General features: G+C 36.3%; 1 protein-coding gene across 2 annotated transcripts; it reads left to right on the plus strand.

Annotated features, from left to right (window-relative positions):
• Positions 1–985: 985 nt before the first annotated feature.
• On the plus strand, positions 986–16,101 carry LOC148851774 (carboxyvinyl-carboxyphosphonate phosphorylmutase, chloroplastic-like). 2 transcript variants are annotated; one of them, XM_088944024.1, is made up of 9 exons: positions 986–1,120; positions 1,330–1,515; positions 1,756–2,206; positions 2,348–2,421; positions 6,511–6,593; positions 6,747–6,771; positions 6,914–6,933; positions 7,433–7,588; positions 15,538–16,101. In XM_088944024.1, exons 3-9 carry the CDS (start codon positions 1,935–1,937, stop codon positions 15,901–15,903), a joined length of 996 nt encoding a protein of 331 aa, XP_088800150.1. In that variant the 5' UTR covers positions 986–1,120; positions 1,330–1,515; positions 1,756–1,934; the 3' UTR covers positions 15,904–16,101. The 2 variants fall into 2 exon arrangements, with proteins under 2 accessions (XP_088800150.1, XP_088800151.1); XM_088944025.1 differs by lacking the exon at positions 7,433–7,588.
• Positions 16,102–24,255: the final 8,154 nt, after the last annotated feature.

Raw genomic sequence — 24,255 nt, forward strand, 5'->3', positions numbered from 1 at the left:
GAAAGGTCCCGGAAGATTTCTAAGATTAAAATTAACAGAGCCTAATCTTCCAAGAGTAAAATCAACAGAGCCTAGGGAAGACAAAAGAGCTACATTGGCTTCTTTGAACATGTGTGCTTATAATGAATCTCTTCATTTAAATGAATTTTCAACTTGAAGGAGGGTACGTGATGAGCTTCAGGCATGAGATCACAAGCTTTGAGCCACCGATTATGATGATGATGATGATGATGGGGTTGTTTATGAAATTTGCTGTCAGATCATGCGAGTCCAATAAGCCTTGTAATCCACACCCTCTCCAAAGTGATTTCTAGTATAGTTGCAATTGAACACATCCTATTTTTATTTGAATAGGATGCATCAAAATTTATCTTGGAAGTGTTAAATTTAGGAGGATGCCATACTATTTGTTTCAACATCTTTGTCAAGTTTACCAAATTATTTTCAAAACTGGTTTGTTCCCACGTGGAACCAAATCACATAACCAGCACTTTAAGGAAAAAGGGGTCAAGGGGAAGTTATTAATGGTGCATAGCACGTATATATATATTTTCAAAACTGAAATCGATATTTTCCTTGTAAACTTTTAGAGCTCTCCACAGAATCATTTGAGGAATATACTCATTATTGAAAGTTATTTTTTTCTACTTTTCTATATATTCCCCAAACTCGTATTCAATCATCACAAAACATTCCTCATACCATCCTTCCTTACATTGTGTACTTGGAATATATAAATTATTTAAGATAAATAACATAAACTAATTTTATAATTTTTATTTCTTATTAAATTTTATGAAAAATTAAATTTTAAATCAATGTCTGTATATTGTCAAATTACAATTGGATGAATATTGGGCCATATCCATTAATACAATGCAATACATACTAATATCGGTACAGTAGCATATCGTACCAATACGTATGACTGATAGGATATGTGTAGAATTGAAGTGTATTCTGTGTCGATGAGCATAAATATGAATGCAATATGCCTGTATCAAATGTATCGTTTGGAAATCAGGCGACCGTGAGTCTTGTCTCTCTCTCCCCCTGTCACAGGGGGAGGGAGGTTTCCTCACTCTCTTCGAGACAGTTTTCATCTCGGAGTTGTCATCGGGTTCATCTCTTTTTTTAATCGTTCTTTTTCTTCTCACTCTCTCCCTTTCTTTTCTATTTTCTTCTTCCATTCTCCTTTTTCCCTCACTCATATCTCTTCTTCTTGATTAATTCGATCAAATCCTCCATTCTCTTTCATTTCTTCTCTTTTTTTTTTCTTTTTTTCTTTTTATTCATCGCTGGTGATTATTTCCTTATTTTACTTCACAGGCACTTAAAGATTCGGGTGGATCCAGTTTTGATGATAACAAATCCGATAATTACATTTCTGGATGATTAACATTCTAGTTTGTTATAGTTTTGACGATAACAATTCCAACACTTTAAGTTACAAATGGTTAAAGTTTTAATTGATTCCACCCCCGATGATTGGAGTTCTGGCAGTCTCAGTTGCAGGTGATTAAACTTCTAATTGGTTTCACTTCCAATACAGCAGTTATGATTTTAGAATTTTAAAATTTTAATTAGTATCGCATTATGAATATTTTGTTCTAAATACTTGTATTCTTATTTCTTACTTTATTACTACTTTTCTGTTATCATGTACTTTGTTGTTGTTTGGTAGTGTGAGTGTGTGACCACTACTCTATAATTTTCATAATTGAATGAAATAATATGTTTTGCCTTTAAAAAAAGAGTTTGGATTTCGGAGACTCCACGATGACGATAACCCCGTGAAGCCGACAAGAAGGTTACAAAGATGGATCATAGATAACTCATCCTTAACTCTGAAAAGAGAGGTTAAAAGTTAAAACCCAACAAAACCCCAGGCAGCCATCGTCACTGTTTCTTCTCTGCTATTCTCTCCCTCGGAAATGTCGACGATGGTTGCCATGAAAGCCGGTATGATACATTGCCCTAACACCGCGTTTCGGTCGAAGAACCACAACATGTCGGCTTATCCGATGGTGAGGATGCGGACCCGCATTCACCGTCTGATCGAGGAACAAGGGATCGTCCTCATGCCGGGATGCTACGACGCCCTGTCTGCTGCCATCGTTCAGAAGACCGGGTTCAGCGCCGGTTTTATCTCCGGCTATGCCCTCTCTGCTTCTCGCCTCGGCAAACCCGACTTTGGCTTGCTAACGTACGCCACTCTGCTCTCTACACCTATCTTCTTCTTCCTTCTTGCCTTTCTCTTTTCGTGTTTCTTCATTTTCATTTTCTGAGTTTCCTTTTGCTTTTTTTTGTTAAATCTGACTATACCTTTTTTTTTCTAAAATATCAGGCCTCCAGAAATGGCGGAAACGGCTCGGTTTGTCTGTGCCGCTGCTCCACTTATACCGATCATCGCTGATGCTGGTAGGACTCTAGGGTAACAAATTCCTACTCCCAAATTTCAGTATATAACATCAGTGTGAGATTTTCGGACCATGCAAATGTAGATACTAGGTAGTCATTTTAACTGGTATTAAACATGCTATAGAAACAAGTCAAACACCCTTAGATAAGGGTCTAGTAGGAAACATTTTTCCTTAACACAATATGTAATTATATTTAGGGGTGAGAAAAAAAATCGAAAAACCAAACCGACCGAAAAAACTGATCGAAACAGAACCGAAAAACCGGTTAACCGAACTGTTCGGTTTGGTGTTTTTAAAAAACCGAAGGTATCGACTCGATTTCGGTTAACAAATATAAAAAACCGGCAGTTAACTGAACTAACCAGTATACATATATTTCTATATATTTTATATATATTTATGTATATTATATATTATATATATATATCTTATATATTATAAATTAATAAATATGCATTATATATATAAATTTATAATACATTATAAATTATATATTATTTAAAATATAATATTTTATTATATATTTATATTTACTTTTATAATATTATATTATAAAAACTAAAAAACTGAAAACCAAAAAATCGAACCATCGGTTAACTGAACCAGTCAACTGGTTAACTAATTGGTTTCGGTTTGCTTCTGGTTACCGGTTACCGGTTTTCCAAAAACCGGTACTACTAGTTTGGTTCTAAAAAATGCCCCACGGTTCGGTTAACTGAATCGTGAGCACCCCTAATTATATTGTATTTGTTTGATGTCTCTTTCCAACCAAAAACAATATAAAATAGTTGATAATAATTAAATAATTATTCTCACGGGCAAAGGTGTTTAGCAGTTTATATTTGATTTGGGGAAGTAACAGGTAAAGGGGGAAAAGAGCAACAGGTAAATGTACGACGATCAGAAATGCCCTTCGTAGGTGCATAGTGCTCGTTCAGTCCCTCAGAGCACAGCAAACACTGGATTGATACCACATTGACGCTTGTGATTAGCTTGCAGCCAACCTTTCTTTTGTGATGAACCTACAATGCATTGCAGGTCTGCGATGAACCCACAGTTCACCGCACACTTGCGATGAACCTTTTCTTAGCAAGCTCAGGATGAACCTGCAATGAGGCTTTACACGCACCCGGCCCCGCGATGAACCCTAAACTGCTACTAGATCCTAGTTCATTAAGAACCAGACTCGGGTATTAGCTGCATGCATAATATCGAAGTGACAAACGTGACAAGGTGCCATGTAGGTCTAATAAAATGCCGCCTGCCAGGCAATGACGTCACTAGCGCTATGTCGGTTAAGTAAGGTGCAAAAGGGTAGTAGCACACGTGAGCTATGAGGATCTCCGAGTGAAGGGAAAGTCAATCCTCGGTCAGATCCCCATAGGGACACGTGGCGAGACCCTAGCAGTGCCCTTAATGATTGACAGCGAATCCAATATTCACTTTCCTAGTAGAAGACAAACGTCTTTAGTTCCTTCTTTTCAGGATCTCGGGATCTTCCCCATATATAGAGATCCTTTTCATTACGAAATTCATTCAATCACCAAGTATCCTCATCACTGATCTCCCATCCTGTCACTCCCTTCGTGCCCTAGCCTCCGGACTGATTCCCCTATCCTCGGTCTTTCTCTATCTTTCAAAGAGACCACCTCCCTGGCCTAGCCGCCACCTTACCAACACCCTTATTTTCTAAGGAAAAGCTACCATACTTATTTTGCAAATGCAAAAACATTGTATCTTAATGTCCTTTCTCTCTTTTATTTAGTGAATATATTTGGTTCTGCTCATATAGCTTAATGTCCTCATGACTGTTCTAAACATGGTTTTTGTTACAGTGAAACCAATTCTGGAGTATTGCCTTTTTAGTTCTGAAGCATCTTTTTCTTCCAACACCCCACCCCCCCCCCCCTCCCCCCCCCCCGGTCTCAAAATGTCATTAGTATGCCTTCTCTTTCAGATCTCCTTCATTAAGACTGGCAATCAATTTTCTCCCAAATGCCAGAGTTTTCTAAAATAGGATCCATGAAATGAATACTTTATTTTGCATTATTTTTTTAATTAACATGTCATTTTCATTGGAGACTGTAACATTTGTATTTAGGATAGAGAAACTATCATCATGTGCCTGTTAATTGCAAAATGTCCACCTAGGGTCTGTATTACCTGTTCTAAGTTTCCAATATCCCCTAGGTCTTTCCTAAGGACATCATTGATCTTTGTGGCCTTCATTGAATTGGAGGTTTAAATGGGGAAAAGTTTGTTGGAGAACTTTTAGCTAAATTTCCATTTGAGGAATATGGGAAGAATGAAGTTGGAGCCTATTTAAAGGCGAGGAGAAACCACTACTCTCAAAGGCATGGTTGATGAGATTATGGTTAAAGAAATGGCATCGACTTCCAGGAATCAGTGTTTAGAGATAAAACACCCTTACATTGTCATTAACTGGGTGTAGATTGCTAGTTATCTTCTTCCTCAGGCTCCCTGTAGCTTGACTGCTTCTTGGACTTTTCTCCTTGTGAGTCTGTTAAAATTAACTTTTCCAGATGTTCCCTCTTGGCTATCTGGACCTGTGGACCAATTGAGGAATCAGAATTTGGGAGAGATTGGAGAAATAAATATGGTTAGCTTACTTTTATGCTATTGCAGTTGACTGATTCTGATCAGCCTAATAGAGTGGAGCCTTTTCTCTTTCTTCGTAACAGCTTTCAACTTATTAATCCTTGTTCTAGCAAGCCTTTATTCAAGGTGATTCAACACATGAAATCATCTAACTTATCAAAAAGGTAACGTCTTCTGAAGAATGGTTTCCTCCAGGATTTATCAAGAAATCTGCGTTGTGGGATGAAATGTAATACCTCGTTCTCTTGCATCTTTTTCTTGGTAAATGATCTGCTGGACTCTGCTAAAAATGGGCCTTTCAGGTGCTTTTAAATGGACTATGGATTTCACCATGTGCTGTTTTCAATTTGTAGTTTTTAATCCTTTGTTATTGCCTTTCTGTGGTATGACTGTAACTATTTGCTTTGTTTCTTGTATTCTCAATTCTTTATTATAAATAAAATATTTGATAGATTTCATTGTCATTAATAAAAAATTGGCCATTAATGGGGTGTATCGAGATGGTAAATAGACTATAATCCCAGTGATGTTTTTTTTTTTTTAAATTCCAATGGTTAAAACACATGATGTGAAACACTTCTGTTGATATATTCTGAAGATAGGAGTTCTAAAGCCATCAAAGTTTAGAATGGTCAATATCAGCAAACAAATCATCAAATCCTAAAACCATTAGTGCTTAAACTGACAAAAAGTAAAAGAAAAGGAATGAAGGATAAAAACAAATGTGTATTCCTAGGAGGGGATAGAAAATTGTTATTTTCCTTCCAATGCAATAACTTTGATAGGGGATATGTGGATTTACCTATATTATGTAATTCTTGAAAACAGGAAAGTTCTGCAAAATTTGTCAACCTGAAATTTATTTGGAAATTTTAAAATGTATTTGTTTTTTAGAGAGAAATTTAGGACTTGGAGCTAAATAACAATCACTAGGCTCTACTGGGAATTATATGTGATGGTTAATTTGCATATAGGAGCTTAATGCACTAAACAAGGTTTTGTTTTTTGGTAGTAGAAGGAAAAGGAAGCTACAAAAATCTGTGGGTAACTCTTCTGCAAGTATTAAGAATGCCTAAATAATTAAGTTAAAATTCTTGATACAGTTCACTTGAGTTAATATTGATGGAGTGTCCTAGACTTGCCAAATAATCCACCAATAGGTTACCCTCTATGTAGACATGGGAGGAGAAGGTTACTTGCATGTCTGCCCCCCTTATTATGTTATTGCAATCTGTAATCAACACCTGAAGGCCCCATGGTGGTGTGATAAATGGCTTAGCAAAACTGGAACTTCTATGGTTAATGCATATAGTCGGCTCCCTCAATCTGTAGCCTTCTTCCTTACTTTTTGTTGTTAGCTTTCTGGACCTTATCATCCTTGGGCTGTTTTTTTTTATTGATTTCTTTTTGTAATAAATGTTTATAGTTTGAAGAAAAATTTTATTCCTTATTTGCTCATATATTTCAGATACGGGTGGTGGCAATGCTCTCAATGTTCAGAGGACTGTCCAGGACTTGATTGCGGCTGGTGCTGCTGGTTGTTTTCTTGAGGTACTATTGACTAAAACCTCTTATTGGCCTTCAGTTACAAAAAACAAACTAGATTATTGAAGATAATGATGCACAATATCATAATCAGTCTATTGTAACCAAAATTTATTGTATTCCTGAAACGAACATTTTATGGTTTCCCTTTATTCTCAGGATCAAGCATGGCCAAAGAAGTGTGGTGAGTATCTTCTACTCATAATTTGGACCCACTTTGTTTTCTTCCCCAATTTAAGTTTGATGGTAATACATAGTTATTCATTTTATTGTCATTACTTACAATGTTTACAATGATTGTTGTTCTATTATGTGCAATCGACAAGGGCATATGCGTGGCAAACAGGTAATCTCAGATTTTTCTTTTATGAAAACAAGTTCTTCTATCCAAGACCCAGGAATTTATAGCACATCTACTTTGTTTATAATTATAAATCTTTCGCTAGGATGTCGACCTGTTTTTTTTTTTTTTTTGATCAATAACACTTTCATTAATTCATCAATAGAAGATTTACAATAGGAAGACAAACACGCTTATCTTCCAAGAGCAACAAAGAACCTCAAGAAAAGGAAAAAAAAGAAAGAAAAGAAAGAAAACACACTAAAGTTACAGCTTGGCCCAAAAAAGTGAATCCCTTTCTGCCCCTTGTTTAGCTAAACCGTCAGCTAGGGAATTAGCCGATCTTTTAACCCAACATATCTTAACTTCCATCTCCTGCACCAGCCACTTGAATTTCCTCCTCTCATTATTGTACTTCCATAAGCCATTGTGATCTTTAATCAGCCACCCTATCACCACCTGTTAGTGTAATCCAGGTTTAGGCTGTACCTCTTTATATTTTCAGGTGATACCTGCAGAGGAGCATGCTGCCAAAATAGCATCTGCAAGAGATGCTATAGGGGATTCTGACTTTTTTCTTGTGGCTCGAACTGATGCTCGTGCAACATCATCCAAAACAGGTCTCTCAGAGGCCATTTCACGAGCAAATCTCTACATGGAGGTGTGTCATTGCACAATGCTTTCTATTTGGTTACCATGTGTAGTGTAGGGTAGGATATGGTAGTATGACAAATGAATGTTTGGTTGTTCTTTATCCAGTAGCCTTGATGCACATACTGTGGGCATTTTAAGGGCATATGCATGGCTTGGGGATTTGGAGTTGTTTCATCCTAATATTGGTTATTGTTAGGTATTTTTACCTTGAAGCTATTGGATTATCAAGATAAGCAGTAACTGATGAAGTGATGAGAAATGTGGAAATTAAATTCTTTAACTAGGGGTGGAAATTGGACCAACTTAACCACAATTTGACTGACACAATTTGGTGTGGTTTAACCTTGGACTGGATCTCTGAACCATATCTAAGGTTGGATTTTGCTTTGGTTTAGCTTCCTAAAGTAACTAAGCCCAAATATACCTTGTCTTTTAGATTTTTTTTTGATAAATAATAAGAAACTTTATTAAAGATATGAAACTATGTGAAGCTTAAAGACTTAACTCTCCACCAAAGAATACAAGGAAAATTCAAAAATTAGCCCAAAAAGTCGAAACCCTATCCACCCCTTGCTTTGCTAACCTATCAGCAAAAGAATTAGCAGTCCTCTTCACCCAGTTGTAATGAACCACAATATCCCTACTCAGCTAGTTAAATTTATTCTTCTCGTTGTTATAACTCCATAATCCGCTGCCTCCCCCCTTTAGCCACCTAATCACCACCTCTGAGTCACCTTCAAGAACCAAACATCTGATGTTCAACTCCCTTGCTCTTTGGATACCTTCTAGGGCTGCGAGGATCTCAACCCTAAGAGAGCCTCCTTCCCCAATTGGGCCTAAGAACATAGCAATAATAGCCCCCACCTCATTCTTGAATACTCCCCCAATCCCAAAAGGCCCTGGGTTCCTTATACAGTTACCATCAAAATTCAATTTTATGAACCCAGAAGGAGGGGACCATGAAGGACTATAGGTCCTCTTACAAAGGGCAGGGAAGGCTATCTCCTTCCAATTTCTCACCACATCATCCACAGAATAATCTGAGAAGTTTTCAACCAATGTGCCACCCTTAACAGGATTAGATCCAATAAGTTTCCAATGGCTCTTTCCTTATCTGAAAATATTCGTGAGTTTTTTTCTTCCCATAGAGACCAACACACTACAGCCCTAATGCTTCTCCATATAGTCTTCTCTCTCTTCTTTGGCCATCTAAAAAAAGAGGGGGAGAACAAGCTTTGGACATTCCTAGGGGGAATCCAAACACACCCAAAAAGGGAAAAGACCCACTCCCAAACTGATTTAGCAACCGAACAAGTGACCATATGGTGGTAACTAGTTTCCCCATCAACTTTACAGAGTACATCCATTAGGAAGTAAACAAGAGTTGGGTCTCTTCTTCTGAAGTAGGTCATTTGTGTTAATTCTTTTCGGGAAAGTTTCCCAACAAAAACTACTAACCCGAGGAGGAATAGGCCTACTCCAAATTTCTTTAATCTGGAAAGACAACCAGTGGGGTCAGAAGGCTGAGTTAAAGTCTCGAAGAATGAGGCACAAGAGAAAACACCTGGATAGGAGGGAACCCAAAATCTGGTGTCCTCCTTAATGGGATCGAAGAAGACATTTTCAAGGATGGCTAACAAAGACAAAATGTGGTCCAAGTCTGTCTCCCTAATTGCCTTTCTTAGCCCTAGGTTCCACCCAAACCCTGAAGGAGAGTTAGCGGGGGTTAAGAAGGAAGAAATGGGTTCATTTTTCAAATTAGAAAGAGCACATAAAGAGGGGAATTGGTCCATTAGAGGCGAGTCCCCGATCCAAAGTTGTTCCCAAAATTTTATTTTATTACTGGAGTTAAAGGCCATACCTGATACAAGGGGAGAATACTGGAAGCAGTTTGTGTATGGCTGACCAAGGAGAAGTGGCTGTAGTCCTTGCCAAGATTCCAGGTTTCCAACCATTGTCTTCCAACCCATGTATACTAGCCACAATCTCCACAACTTGTCTCTTTCCAACGGAAACTTCCATAGCCATTTCCCCAACAATGCCATGTTCCTCTTCCTAAGATCCCCAATCCCAAGACCTCCTAGCTTTTTACCTGTAGTTACTTCCTCCCAACTCACCCTATGGTCCCGCTTCTCCTCTCCAGGCTCCCAACTCACCTTGTCTTTTAGATTATGAATATACATGATCGTTAGGTTATCAGTTAAACTTGTAAAATGACCTAGTTCAAAAATAAAAAAAGAAAAAGAAAACCCTAAAAGAAGAAATAAATGAAGTTTTGTCTTTGTAGAGATTTCAATGATTATTAACTCATCGTCGTCTTCATTGGAAAAATATTGTCTTCATCAAAGAGTCATCCTCGTTAACCAAGAGTTGTGAATCCATTTCTTTTATTTTAATAGAAACTAATACAGGAAGCTGTATCCACTTTCTATTCCTTTTCTTTTTTTGGTATTCATGGCTTTTTTATGACCTGTTTGCCCTTTTTCTTAAAATGAAGTGGAAGGCTTTATTCTCTACCATGTCTATACTTCAAATCCATAGTATTTAAGGTGGCTAGGCAACAACAATGACTAAATAAAATGTGCACATTATTTATGTTGTATATGTAATCTTACATAAATATTATAGAATTACATGTTAATAATAAACTATTAAGTTGCAGATTAAATTAGTAAATAATTAAATGACAACATATACCTGATTTAAGAAAAGAAAATGACACGATTTTTGAACAACTTCCCTGATTGAATAAAAATCAACACATACACAGGTAAGATCCCTGATGTTATGGGGCTGTTCAATTCAAATATAATGACTGTAAGACTCAAAGGCAAAAAAATCCTATAACAGTTTATGTATGCATCAATGCTTTGGGATTTGTGGAGTGAAAGAAATGCAAGAATTTTTTAAGACAAATACATGGTGGTAGAATTAATAATTGATTTGACTATGATTATGGTGGCTCATTGGGCAAGGTGAGTGAAGGTTTTAAAATTGTCTCTCTAAATGACCTGTTGAGAGGATGGCAAATAATGACTGGATACCAATCCAAGATTCAACATCAAAGAAAGAATAGATAGCTCCAGGGTTTAAAGCTTTTGAAAATAAATGGGTTTAGGGAACTACCAAACCAAAATTTTGGGGATGAGTAAGCAAGAGGAAGTTCCTTGGAGATTTAGGTATCTAGTTAGAAATGCACAAATCATAGGTGCCAGTTTGTACAGCTCATTCAAATGACTACCTAGAAGAGCAAACACGATGGTTGATGCATTGGCTAAAGCAGGTGTTGTCAGGGATCAGTTGGTTTAGGGATTTCTGGGGCCAAGGTTCAATTTGTAGTTCTAAGTTATAGTTGTTTTTGTTTTATTTTCCCTTTTGAAGCTGGTTTTTTATACTTTTTGGACCTGCTGCCGTTTTCCTAGGGCAGCTAGGAGTTTCTTCTAATAAAATTTTTGTTGCTTATCAAAAAGAAAAAAAAAACTCCTACTGGCCCAAAATGGGTTACACATTAAAAATGAGACACCAAAATGGTCACCTAGGCTGTGCTTTAATGCTACTGATGCTACCATGAACCAAGTGAGTCATTGGAAACATTTATGTACTCAGAGTTTGACAATCTTAATACAAATTGTTAACAGCTGTTATTTTTCCTATGTATAGTACCGCAGGGGTACTATTGTACTTTTACACTTTTATTTTAGTTGCTGTCACCCTAGTATATATATTAAAAAAGTTGCACCGCCAGCAGTATCTTTTGCTCTCAGTTCTCTCTTCTCTCTCTCTCTTTTCTCTCTTCTTCCATTCTTCTCTCCTGCATAACATGGTATCAGAGCGGGACTATCAGATCTGAAAGGAGAAGTCAAGTGAACAGTTTTTTTCTTCTTCGCACCAGATTTCCAGATCTGCCGCCCTCATCTGCTGTTCAGCTGATTGAAGATTTCACACACTGAAATAACTTTTCTCTCTCTCTCTCTCTCTCTCTCTCTCTTATCTTTTTTTCTGGTCGTGTGCCAGGGCAAAACCTGTACTAGGTCTGCCGATTGGATGTGAGGTGACTTTCTTTCCTTTTTTGTGGGGTCAACTGATCCCTGTGAAACTATAGGTCGTGAGGACCTTTTTGTGTGTTGCAACAACAACTTTTATGGTGAATTGAAGGTCATAAAGTGACCAGTACTTGATGTAACAGCAGTCCTGTTGATGCGTAGGTCAAGAGATGACCTATATGCACTATGGCAACACTTGTGTTGAGCTTGTAAGTCAAGGGATGACCTGTTAGTACTGTAACAGCACCTGTGTTTTTACAAAAGGAGGTGTGTTTCTGAAGATTTTTTTTTTTTGTTCCCCCTCAGTGTTGAATTTCTTTAAGGCTGTGTACCCCATTGAAGAGTTGTTTTTGAATCTGAAATCATGAGTGGTGAAGATTCTGCTACATCTGGTGTTTCCTCAATGCTAAATGGAATGAGTGGGGGGTGTGGACCTATCTTTTCCCATGGCTGTTATTCCTCTTGATGGTTTAAATTATTTAGAGTGGTCAAGAGGGATCAAGCTATACATCACTGTAAGGGGAAAGATTGGTTATATTAATGAGAGAATCAAAGAACCACATTCTGGGAGTGCTAAATATGACAGATGGAACCAGGAAAACAACATGGTCATGTCTCAGCTTTTAGTTTCTATGCAACCTCAAATAATAAGGAATTTCATGTGGGCTGAAACAGTAAATGAGATCTTGGAACTAGCAAAATCAACATATTCGGAACTGCGACACTATGCAAAAATCTACCAGCTATAGGCAGAATCGTCTACTTGTAAACAGGGGGAGAGGTGTCTATTTGTGTCAGACTTGATCTCTGTCTGGAAGGAGTAAGATCATTATCAGAGTGTGGACTGGAAGTGTGGTGAAGATGCAAAGCTGTACAAAAAACTTGTCTCCCAACAGAGAGTGTTTGCTCTCGTACATGGTTTGAACCCTACATATGAGTCTATTAGAGTCCAGATCCTAGGTAGCAAGGGTCTTCCATCAATTCAAGAAGTTTATGTTCTTGTACAATCAGAAGAAAGCAGAAGGAATTTGATGAACAGTTTTGGAGGAGATGCAGTTGTGTTGGCAGCGAAAGTGTGTGTTACTACCGGTGGGGGAAATGCTTCTAAGAAGGGGATCTTTAGAAAAAGATGGATGACAAGGACAAATTGTGGTGTACTCATTGCCAGAAAAAGAGGAGAAGGTAAAATTGCTGCTTTGATAGTATATGTTGATGATATAATTATCACTGGTGACTGGAAGGATGAAATCCAAAATTTGAAGAGTTTTCTTGCCACACAGTTTGAAGTAAAGGATCTAGGTCCTCTAAGATACTTCCTAGGAATTGAAGTTGCCTGCTCAAAAAGGGGTATCTTCATTTCCCCAAGGAAGTATGTCCTAGATTTACTCCAGGATACAGGAAAAATGAGAGTGAAGCCAGCTAATTCCCCTATTGATCCTAACTATAAATTAGGTGACAGCCAAGGTGAACCTATTAAGGATGTGAAACAATTTCAGAGACCTATAGGGAGATTGTTATATCTTTCTATGACCCGTCTAGACATTGCTTATGCAGTTGGTGTCCTTAGCCAGTTCATGCATGCTCCTATGACCACTCATCTTGAAGTAGCAGAAAGAATCCTCCGATACCTTAAAAGGTTTCTAGGTGCTGGCTTGTTGTTTCAAAGGCATGGACATTTGAAAGTTGAAGTGTATACTGCTGCAGATTGGGCAGGATCCTTAAATGACAGAAAGTCAACTAGTGGCTACTGTACCTTCATAGGAGGAAATCTAGTTACCTGGAGATGCAAAAAACAAAGTGTGGTAGCTAGATCCAATGCTGAAGCTGAATATCGAGCAATGGCTCATGGAGTTGCTGAAATTATGTGGATAAAGAATCTATTGAGTGAGTTGGGTTTTCTAGTGGACAAACCTATTGCCCTATTCTGTGATAACAAAGCAGCCATAAACATTGCTGCTAACCTTGTGCTACATGATAGAACTAAACACATCGAAGTCGGCAAGCATTTTATCAGAGAGAAGGTTATCACAGGGGAAGTGTGTACTCCCTATGTCAACTCTGAGGATCAACTTGTAGACATCTTTACAAAAGGACTACACCACTCACGACATCATGATTTATGTGACAAGTTGGGCATAATTGACATCTATGTCCCAACTTGAGGGGGAGTGCTAATAGCTGTTATTTTTCCTATGTATAGTACCACAGGGGTACTATTGTACTTGTACTCTTTTTTATTTTAGTTGTTGTCGCCCTAGTATATATATTAAAAAAGCTGTGCCGCCAGTAGTATCTTTTGCTCTCAGTTCTCTCTTCTTCTCTCTCTCTTTTCTCTCTTCTTCCATTCTACTCTCCTGCATAACACAAATTACAAACGCTTTTTAACTTTTCTTTTTCAAAAATAATAGTGAGAAATGAAAACCCTAAAGGAAGAACCAAGTGAAGTTTGATTTTTTTAGAATTTAATTAGGAAAGATGTAATCTTCATCAAGCCTTATTGTTGTTATTTGGGACTTTATAGAATCCGTTACTTTTTCTTTTTTCCTTCCTTGGTGTTAATGGCCTTTTTCTGAAACATTTGATCCTTCCCTTGTAGACTAATGTACCAGTGACCTCATCACTTTTTCAGTTAAAAACCTTTTTGTGTGATATAGCATCTAAAGCAAGTTTCTTTTGTTTATAACTTATTGCTGTAATCCAAAGTTCCATTGGTAAATTTTGGAATTTTAAGTTTTCTGCTATTCTAAACAAACCTTACATCTGGAGCTGTATTTTCTTGTTAAAGCCTGTGTCTGAATCATTTTTCATTGCCTTGATTGTGTCCTTGCCTTCCACTCTGTAGCATTGGACCTGTACTGATAACGTCCTACCTTCTGCTTTACATATTGGACTTGATTTTGGGTACTAGATCACTTCAGTGAATGGCCATTTACTTGTATCTTGTTGGAGTTACTCCTGTGATCTACTGGACGGGCTAAACTGACTGCCCACCTTGATTTTATGATACTTGTAACCTGAAGAGCTGGAAGCTGCAAATGCCAAAAAGAGCTGAAAGTCTGAAGCCTAGAATTGTAGCAGTGGAAGTGAGAGCCATAATGTGACACCTTATAAATAACCAGAAGTTACCAACCACATCAAATATCTGTTCTTTCTTTGTTACTTCTGGAATATTTTTTTTTTTTGGACGGCTTTTTGATTTATCTTTTAGTGAATAAGTTGTTAAGGAGATTATGAGCTCCTTAGGCTGCATTTGGCATGTATTCAGAGTATTATTCCAATGAATTATGTGATTCTAGGAATCATAAGTGTAAAAATATGAGAACTGCTGGAACTAATTCATTTTCTGAGCACAAAACTCATTCTAAGAATTGATTCTTTTGACCTACAAAATTTAGCTTAAAAAACGAATCATTTTTTGCTCTAAACTCATTCTTCAAATAGTTATTCTTTGAAGCAGAATAGTTACCACAAATAGGCTTAATGGCTGAAGCTGTAAGTTGGGTTGTTTACTATACCCTTCAATATTTTATTATATAGTAATTTTATCTACTAAAAAGACAAAGCAACAAGTCTTTCAGTTCAGCCACTTCAGCCATTTTCACGGTCCCTCAGTTGTGAAAAGCACCCAAGTCGTATTTTTGGTTCTCTTTGATTTAGTTTATTCATATTTTGGAAACCCTTTAGATCATGTTTGATTTGCTATTTATTAGACGTCACTACCGATTAGTCCCATAAAACATTTTCTTTTCAAACTATTTAAGAAAATTAAAGAGATTACCTACTTTCCTAATTCAATAAAAAAGTTGCCTAAAAATATATTGAATTGGGTAACTGCAGTACAAGAGGGTTGGTTTATTTGACCTCTACGGATGAGAAGGATAATGATTTCTATATTGGTGAATTGCATTTGCAGGCAGGAGCTGATGCCTGCTTTGTGGAGGCACCAAGGGACGATAGCGAACTCAGGGAGATTGGGCGTCAAACAAAAGGTTACAGGGTCTGCAACATGCTTGAAGGGGGAGTCACTCCATTGCACACACCGGAGGAACTTAAAGAAATCGGCTTCCACCTCATCGTGCATCCCCTGACAACTCTTTATGCATCAGCTCGTGCAACCATTGATGTTCTCAAAGCTCTGAAGGAGACTGGGACAACCAGAGATCATCTTCACAAAATGACTACCTTTGAAGAGTTCAATCAGTTGGTCAGCCTGGAGTCTTGGTTTGATCTTGAAGCACGATACTCAAATTTCAAGGTGGGTGCTGCAGTGAAATCATGATGCGGTCGGATTCGTGTAGGGATTTTATGTTTTAATTTGAACAGGGATCTTTACATTTCAACGACCTCATACCTTCCAAGCTACTACATTTGAGGTAGAATGTATTTTCATCAAAGGCCATTTGACTTCTTTCTCCTTTTTCCTTTTCGTTTCTTTTGAAGAATCACTATTTAATTAGATAATTCATCTTATTAATAACTGCTTTAGTTACTTGGATGGTTAGTAGAATACCAGATCATGTTATGGGCTTCAAAGTTCATAAATAGCATGACTGTGGTCATTCTTAGGTGGACTGCACTAGCTATGTACTTACATGTGGGGTCATAGAGGAGTAAATATCATGAAGATGGTCATCGTCGTCAATGAAGTGGGATCATTCCATTGGAAGTTTAATAAATTATTTTTTGGTAAAATTAATAAAGTAATATTGATACGATGTGATTGCCACTTGATTATATGAGCACTCCAGATCTGCTATCCATAAAATGTTCCCACAGAACACCACCGCCGGGCATTGGGAAACATCTCCCTATGAATGAAAAGGGTGATATTCCCAATGCACAGCTGCTATGCCCCGCGGGTAAGGATGTGGGAACAACTTGTGGGTAGGCAGATCCGAGCCCTTATATGAGGTTCTGTTTAGGAGTGACCCAGGCACCCAGTTGTGATCCGAGCTCTATGATAATGCCCCATGTTATGGTCTCATGTATTTCGACTGGCATAGGGCGTTATCGGTGGTTTCACAACCTGCTCTGTTTTTTTTTTGATATGTGATGCCATGCCCCACTAATAATTTCTCTTTTTCCCAAATGGGTGGTTGTGAGAATTGATTCTGCATCAATGTTGGATCAAAACAGCTAACATGCTAATGAATCACCCCTTCAACGTTCAACTAAGCCAAATTATCTAGACAGGAGGCATGGGATCAAACCCGTGGGACTGCAGGCTTTAACTGGTATGGCCAGTGGGCCTTGCATGCTGCTCTGCCCCACCCAGGTTTTTTCGTAGAGCAAGTTGCACAGGTGTAAATGCATGGGAGTGCAAATAGGCTGACTTTTGTTTCTAATCTGATTCTTTTATTTGTTTGCGAGAAGTAAAATATGAAGCCAAATGATAAGTTCCCCATTTTATTACAAATTTGGTACTGGCAGTGAGTACAAATGAGACAAAAAAGTATCAATTTTGTAGTAATGCAAATCATAATTATAAAAAAATGGTTACAAAACTGGATGCAAAATTTGTATTGGGTTCAGATTTGTATTGCAATTAATTAGGTGGTGTTAGCCAATTTAGTCATTTTTTCTCAGTAAAACAAGTGCTCTATAATTAATACATTAAACAGTGGAAATCCTATCTTTATATCTGCTATCATTTTCAGAAGGTCTCACATATGATGTCTGTTATATAGATAACTAAAACATAAACAGAATAAATAATAAATACTAATATAAAAGGGATAAGTAGATTAGTGCACTCCACCTACAAAATCTAAAATTACAGCCCCCTCCTAATATATTAGTAGCCGCCTTATAAATCGCATCACTGTCCGTAGATTTGATATATGGTCAGGATTCATCCCATCTATAAAGTGGGGCTAAGATTTTTTGTGGAGTGAACAATAAAAACATTGAAATGGCAACTTTGGAGTCTGGAGAATTTCCAAACTTTGAAATAAGAGGGTATTTCTGCAACTTTGTGGTGAAAATTTATTGCCGACAACAATTGACAATTTGCCTTGCACAAAACAGTAATCCATCATACGGAGAACATGCCTTGATGTTTTGTTGCAATTTCTGTCAAATCAATTTCTAGGATGTTGATCTAGTGTGGTTATCATTAATCAGCATAGGTATTGATTTCCAGGGCCACTAATTTGCTATTTTCTTAGAGTTAGGTTATTTTATTTCAATGGTTTTAAATAATAAAAGAAGTCGTATCATAACCACTGATAAATTGTTAAATAAAGAAAAGCAAAATTTCAATTGATTGAAACTGTCAATATGCAATTTTTTCGTATCAAGAACCTTGGCTGAAATAATAGCTCTAGATCCTACTTGGGTCACCTGGCCCTGATCTAAGAACATGCTGTTTTGGTGTAGGGTTCTTAGGAATCTCACCTCCATTATTGTTTGGTCCTTTAATGTGTTGGATGTGGTGATCATAGAAAAGAAGCCTTAGTGATGATACAAGCAAGAATTTAATTTACTTTATAAAGATTATATAAATATATATTTATGTATATAAAAACTTATCCACACACACACATATATATATATATATATATATATATATATATATATATATATATGCATGTAAATTATATATAAAAAATATTTAAATAGGGCAAATTTTTAAATATGTCAATTATATACTCTTTTATAACATAGTAATGCTAATATTGATTTAACATGAACCCTCACAGTATAGGAAATGACCACATTTAGTAAAAAAAAAAAAAGTAGAAAAGTCTAGCCAACCTAAACCAACCTCAACTCAACCTGATTACTGTTAAGGTTAGGGTTGGCCTCCACCCAACCTAACCCAGCCCAATTTATATCCCTAGTAAAAGTGGGTAATTATAATCTTATATATATATATATATATATATATATATATATATATATATATATATATTCTACAATATAAAACTGAATTGGACCCAAGTGATCAATAGTTAGGATCCACCGAATATGGAGCTTGATGCTTGGAACCATGGGACTCATGATCGTGGCAAACAAGGTTCAAAAATTGCAATGTATCGGGGCATATTGGGCATATCGTATTATATTGGTAGTTCCCCTAATATGCTAAAAACTGGGTATTTATACTTTTGTTATTTTTAAGGGATAAAATTTATAAAGAAAAAACTAAAAAATAAAACAAAGAACGAGTGATCAATACATCCAATTTATACATATCGGAATGTATTGATACTTTGACCTTAGGCTCAGTTTGAAAAAAGTGTTAATACAAATATACAAAATGTAAATACATACAAAACACAAGTTTTGCATTCTACAAATTTTCATTAATACCGTTACCAAATTGAGCCTTACTTTGGAAGAGTACAAATATAAATATAGACTGTAAAACCTTATATTTTATATTTATGTATTTGCACTGTACATATTTCTATTCACTCCTTCCAAACTGAGCCTTAAGGGCAAGTAACTGTCTCGAATGTCTTACAACTGCATGGATATACCATATATGTGTGTGCAATTTATGTGTGCAATCCACTCGGTCTGACAGTTGGAATTGACCATGGCAACCTACTTAGACACAATGTTCCAGAATCCAGAGGCAACGTATTGGGAATTACTAATTGGGCGAAGGGTAGTTTGGACTCATGAAAATGCAGAGGTTCCCCTTCATCAAAGGGGTGCTTGGATGTGCCACATTATGTTGCCACGTGGCAATGGAGTTTCCCTACTTAACCCGAATAGGAGAGCTTATCTCCAAGGGGTTTCCATCCTATCAGATTTCAGGTGGCAATTCTCTGGAAACTTGTGTGGTTGAAGCATGACAAATGACAAAGTAACTAGAGCAACATGCTAATCCCATTTCAATTTGAGATGTATTCTCACCAATATTAGTGTTTTTTTTAGGGGTTTTTATCGTTCAGTCCATCTTTAGAAATCTTAGTTCCACTATATAGGTGGAATGAATCCTGAGTCCTGACTGAAAATCCACAGACATGATGCAGTTTATAAGGAAAAGGGGCTACTAATAGACTTAGTTTATCTCCACTTTTTCATCTAGAATTAAATAACTTAGTTTATTTTTTTCTAGGAAAATTGACTACACGGTCGTAGGGGCGCCCTTAAATAAACCAAGGATCAAATTAATTTCAATATACCGGATGGTGTGTCAGGTGTCTTGATTCCTTGCTTTATTTTGTTTTTGTTTTTCAAAAGTTAGTCAGAAGGATCGATCTAAGGCCTCTCTCCTGAAATGGGTCAAAACCCTAAAAGCTTACGGATGGATACTTTGCAAAATTTTAATCTTAGTCTTAACCCCGGATGATGAAGCCAGGATTTGAGTGTAGATTTCCACTACAATCAGCAGGAGACTTTTTAATTTACGAGCACCGGAACCTTTACTTTCTTTGGGTCGTTGAGTATTAACTAATGTCATTGGATGAAGAAAATCAAGATCTGATATTATAATTTGCTAATCTAATAACCAATTACAATTTCGGATTGGGTTTGGTCGAATACTTCTTGAGAGCTAATACTCATTGTCATGACTTCTTCAATTTATTCTTATGTTGGACATGTGAATAACGTGTTTTTCTCCATAAAGTAGATGAACAAATAGATTTGTATGTCTCATCCCCTCCTTTATAATAATGCAGAGATTGCTTAAAACATTATATTCAACAAACAGCAGCTTGACCTTTTTCTAACGACTTTTCACACTTGAAATTAATTAGAAGATCCCAATCTAAGATAAAAAGTAACAAAACTTCACAAGTATTTAATTTACAAACTTAACATTCTTTTCTTCTGGGTAAACAGTTTTATTCTGTAATTTCATCTGTTTATTACTGGGTCCCACACAATTGATCAGATCTACGGTGTACAAGTTATTGGTTGTATTAGACCAAATCAGATTTTCTGCCCACTACTTTTTATCCATACTCTACCTGCTGTGAATTGCAGTCACACATTGCCATATTGAATTGTGAGATGTATAACAACAATTGGTAGAATGTGAGTAAGGATGCAAATGGATTGAATCGGATTCGAATCAGGGTATATCTAAATCTGATCTGACATTGTTCATGTGGATCCAATCGGAGTTGATAGGCCTCAATTTGAATTCAAATCCTATCAATAAGTCGAATATTTGAATTGATCCTATTTGATTTGTTTTTTTTTTTAAATTAATAAACTATTAAAAGAAAACAAAATGTATCAACTTAAATAAAAATAAATAAAAAATACAAGTATTTTTTAATTATTTTCATATATATATATTTATAAAAAATAAATAATATAACAAATATATAAAAATATAATATAAGAAATATATTTATAAATAAATAAATAACACACACATATATATATATATATATATATATAACATATATCTGATCGAATCTTCTCAAATCAGATAAGAATGATCTGAATTCAACCAAATAGGATCGGACCTCGACGATTATCTGATCCGTTTGCACCTGTAAGTGTGAATAGAAAAGGCGAATTGGAAATCTGGGTCCGGAGTAGACTAATCTGCTTGAGTTGCTGTTTAAAACACCGATTACTTGTCTTGACACTTCATATATAGTGTGGTCTAACATGGTTTTCTCAATGTTGCCACTTCACTTTTAATGCTTGATCAGAAACAGATCCTACGCCAGAAAAAAAGTCTAAATTTACGTGTATCACCAGCTCTTACATTGTCCAGGTGGCAAGTATTTAATTCAACAACTATCTGAAACTGAAACTGGGGGAAAAGTCACATTTCGCACCTGCAAGAAAACACATTTCTCAGTTTCTTGCTAGAAAAATATGGCTGAAAAGATGGAATAAGACGTTAATTTGGCTGATTAGGGTTCATTAATTCATGCTGGGCCCTACTGTCCTAAAATCTGACTGACACCGGGGTTAGGAAAGAGAGGAGATGGCAAAGCATGTGGACCCTTTCAGCTTTGGTTTGCCCTTTTTCTCTTAAACTTTTCAATATCTAACTAATTAATGCCATCACATTAATGAAACACTCAAGAAAGCTAATAACAGACTTATGGAATATAATGTTTAGAACCCAAAGTGCTCAGAACTCTTTTCCGGCTTAGATTAAGGTTCCAATGAGAAAGGAGGCTAGACAAGGCGTTTGTGCTAGGCAAGCCAGAGATGGGGTTCAACTGTTCAAGCAACAACCCACATTTGTTACGACTCTAGAGTAGCCTGTGCTGAAACAATTGAATTAAAGTCTATGATTTGCTGTCATGGCTTCACCATAAATTAGATGAAGTGACTTATTGATAAGGCCATTGCAGTACATTTAGCTGCCTTTGGTTTTAAGGAAAAAGTAAGAAAAGAAAGGGAAAGGTAGGAAACTTTTGCAATCCTTTATAGGTTTCCTTATATTTTTCTTCAAACCAAACAAGTCAAAGTTTAAGGCCATGATTTTCTGTTTTAGCCCTGCGCTATGACAGTATTATAACAAAAAACAAACTCTTCTAGGAAGCTGAACTAAACAAACAAATAAAAAATTAAACGTCTATTTGCAATATTTTCAAAACCGGACCAGACAGGACGGTCAGGGCAGAAAAACCGGGAACTGGTCAGTGGTCACCTGACTGGTTCCGTTTCAGCCCAGAACCGCTTTTTGAGCAAAAACCATTGATTTGGTCAACAAACGCTGACCCGGGTGGTTGAACCATCAACCCGTCAATCTGGACAACAGTTTTTGGCTGTTTTTTACTTTTTTACTTTTTTATTATTTTTTTGTCAGAATGAGCCCGTTCATTCAGTTCGAACGGTCAGACCATTTGACCTGGGAACCGGACCCCAGAGCGGTTCCCTGTCAGGTTCAGTTTTAAAAACCTTGTCCATTTGGTTCACAGTGGAATTGGAATCAAAATATATTGAAATGAGAATCAGAATGGTTGATTTGTATCAGAAAGAAGAATGAGAATTGAAATCAGCTTAAATGAGATTTCATTTCCAATCCATTCCCTCAAAATGTCATTCCATCAGCAATGAGAATGAGATTTCAATTCTGTCCAACCAAACAGTTGGAATTGAAATGATCATTCTGATTCTGATTCTAAACCCTTATTCCTGTAAACCAAACGGGCCTTAAAAATTGATGTAACTCAAGTAGGATAAAATGAAAATGAATTGCTCAATAAGATCAATGTCAACCCAATGGATCACTTCAACCATGTTAACCATACAAACACATGCATTAGCACGGATTCCTTCTCAAGCACAAAATGATCTCATGGCTGAGAGCTTTCTCTTGTAAAGGGTCTCTTTATCTTGGCATGTGTTCTTCACAAGCTCTACAACTTATATATAGAGAGATTTCGGGAGTTTATCAAGTTAGAAGTAGAACACAAGCTAGAGTCTCTCTCAATAACACTCACAGGTATATTATACAGAGAATGATAATCCACCAGTAACTACCAGAAAGGAAAATGCATCTAACCAAGAGAATTTCAATACGTCTGATGATTCTAGAGATACCCAAAAAGACGATTCGTTTTGACAAGGGCAGATCTCCAAACTAGTTATCTCCTTGTTAAACTGATTCCTAGCTAGAAATTTATTAAACTAATTAAAATCTTGTTAGAAGCCTCAGGCCAAGGAAAAATCAAGTGAAGGGTTGTTGGGGACCCTACAATTTCTTTTGATCTTTGGTCTTGACAAATCTAGCTTTTCAGTCTTTCAATCCTATTATCCCTTTAATATATAACAATTAACAAGGATAGCTTTTTCCATCTTTTTAGTCCTTGGTATGCATAATTAATTTTCAAAATGCATGGCATTGATGCTTTATGCAATTAAATTTTCAAAAGAAAATTAATGTAGATAAAATGTGAAACATAAAGAAGATTATAAAATAGAAGTCGGTCGTTTTTTCTTAATTTTTTTGGTGGGCATGCAAATAACCTATAAAATCCAATAATAATAATAATAATAATAATAATAATAATAATAATCCAAAATTAAGATAAATTACAAGGACTAGGAAGAAGAAGTTTAAGAGAAGGTAAGTTGGTTCCTTTGCTGGAATTAGCTTTTTAGCTACAAGCCATCCATCAGCTCTCCCGCCAATTAAACTATTTGAATAAAAGTAATTTTGGTAAGGCATGTTTCCAATATAAAAATCTAATTATGGCAACCCAGATTGTGATGCATTAACACACCAATTAACTTAATAAGACGTGTAATATACCTATACCCATTACTATTAGGTATCAAATTAAAGAAAGTACTATATGAATTTGATTACCCAAATGACACAAATTTAGTAGGCATCTCTTTTTATTATAATTTTAGTTAGTAAGACTCAATCATGGAAAGTATAGTGGACTTGTGTATGATGTCAACAACTTGTAAGAGATGAATAGGGCCAAACACATACAAGAACACCCCAGCTTATATATATTGTCTTTTGATGCAAGTGTAGTATTTATTTTATAACTTTCATGAAAATTTCAGAGCATGGAGATGTGAACAAAGCCTGTCTCAGAGATATTGGAACTTGAGAGAAGGTGAAATTTTATTGTCATCTAGAAACGACTGAAACTGTATTAGTTATCTATAATATGAACATATGAAGAGCAAAAAAAGTTAGCAAAATTCATGTATCCCTAGCCTAGACAACAAGAAGTCA

The sequence above is a fragment of the Nelumbo lutea genome, chromosome 5 (assembly GCF_056320005.1).
Source record: "Nelumbo lutea isolate HS-2025 chromosome 5, American lotus-T2T, whole genome shotgun sequence".
Classification (NCBI taxonomy): domain Eukaryota; kingdom Viridiplantae; phylum Streptophyta; class Magnoliopsida; order Proteales; family Nelumbonaceae; genus Nelumbo; species Nelumbo lutea.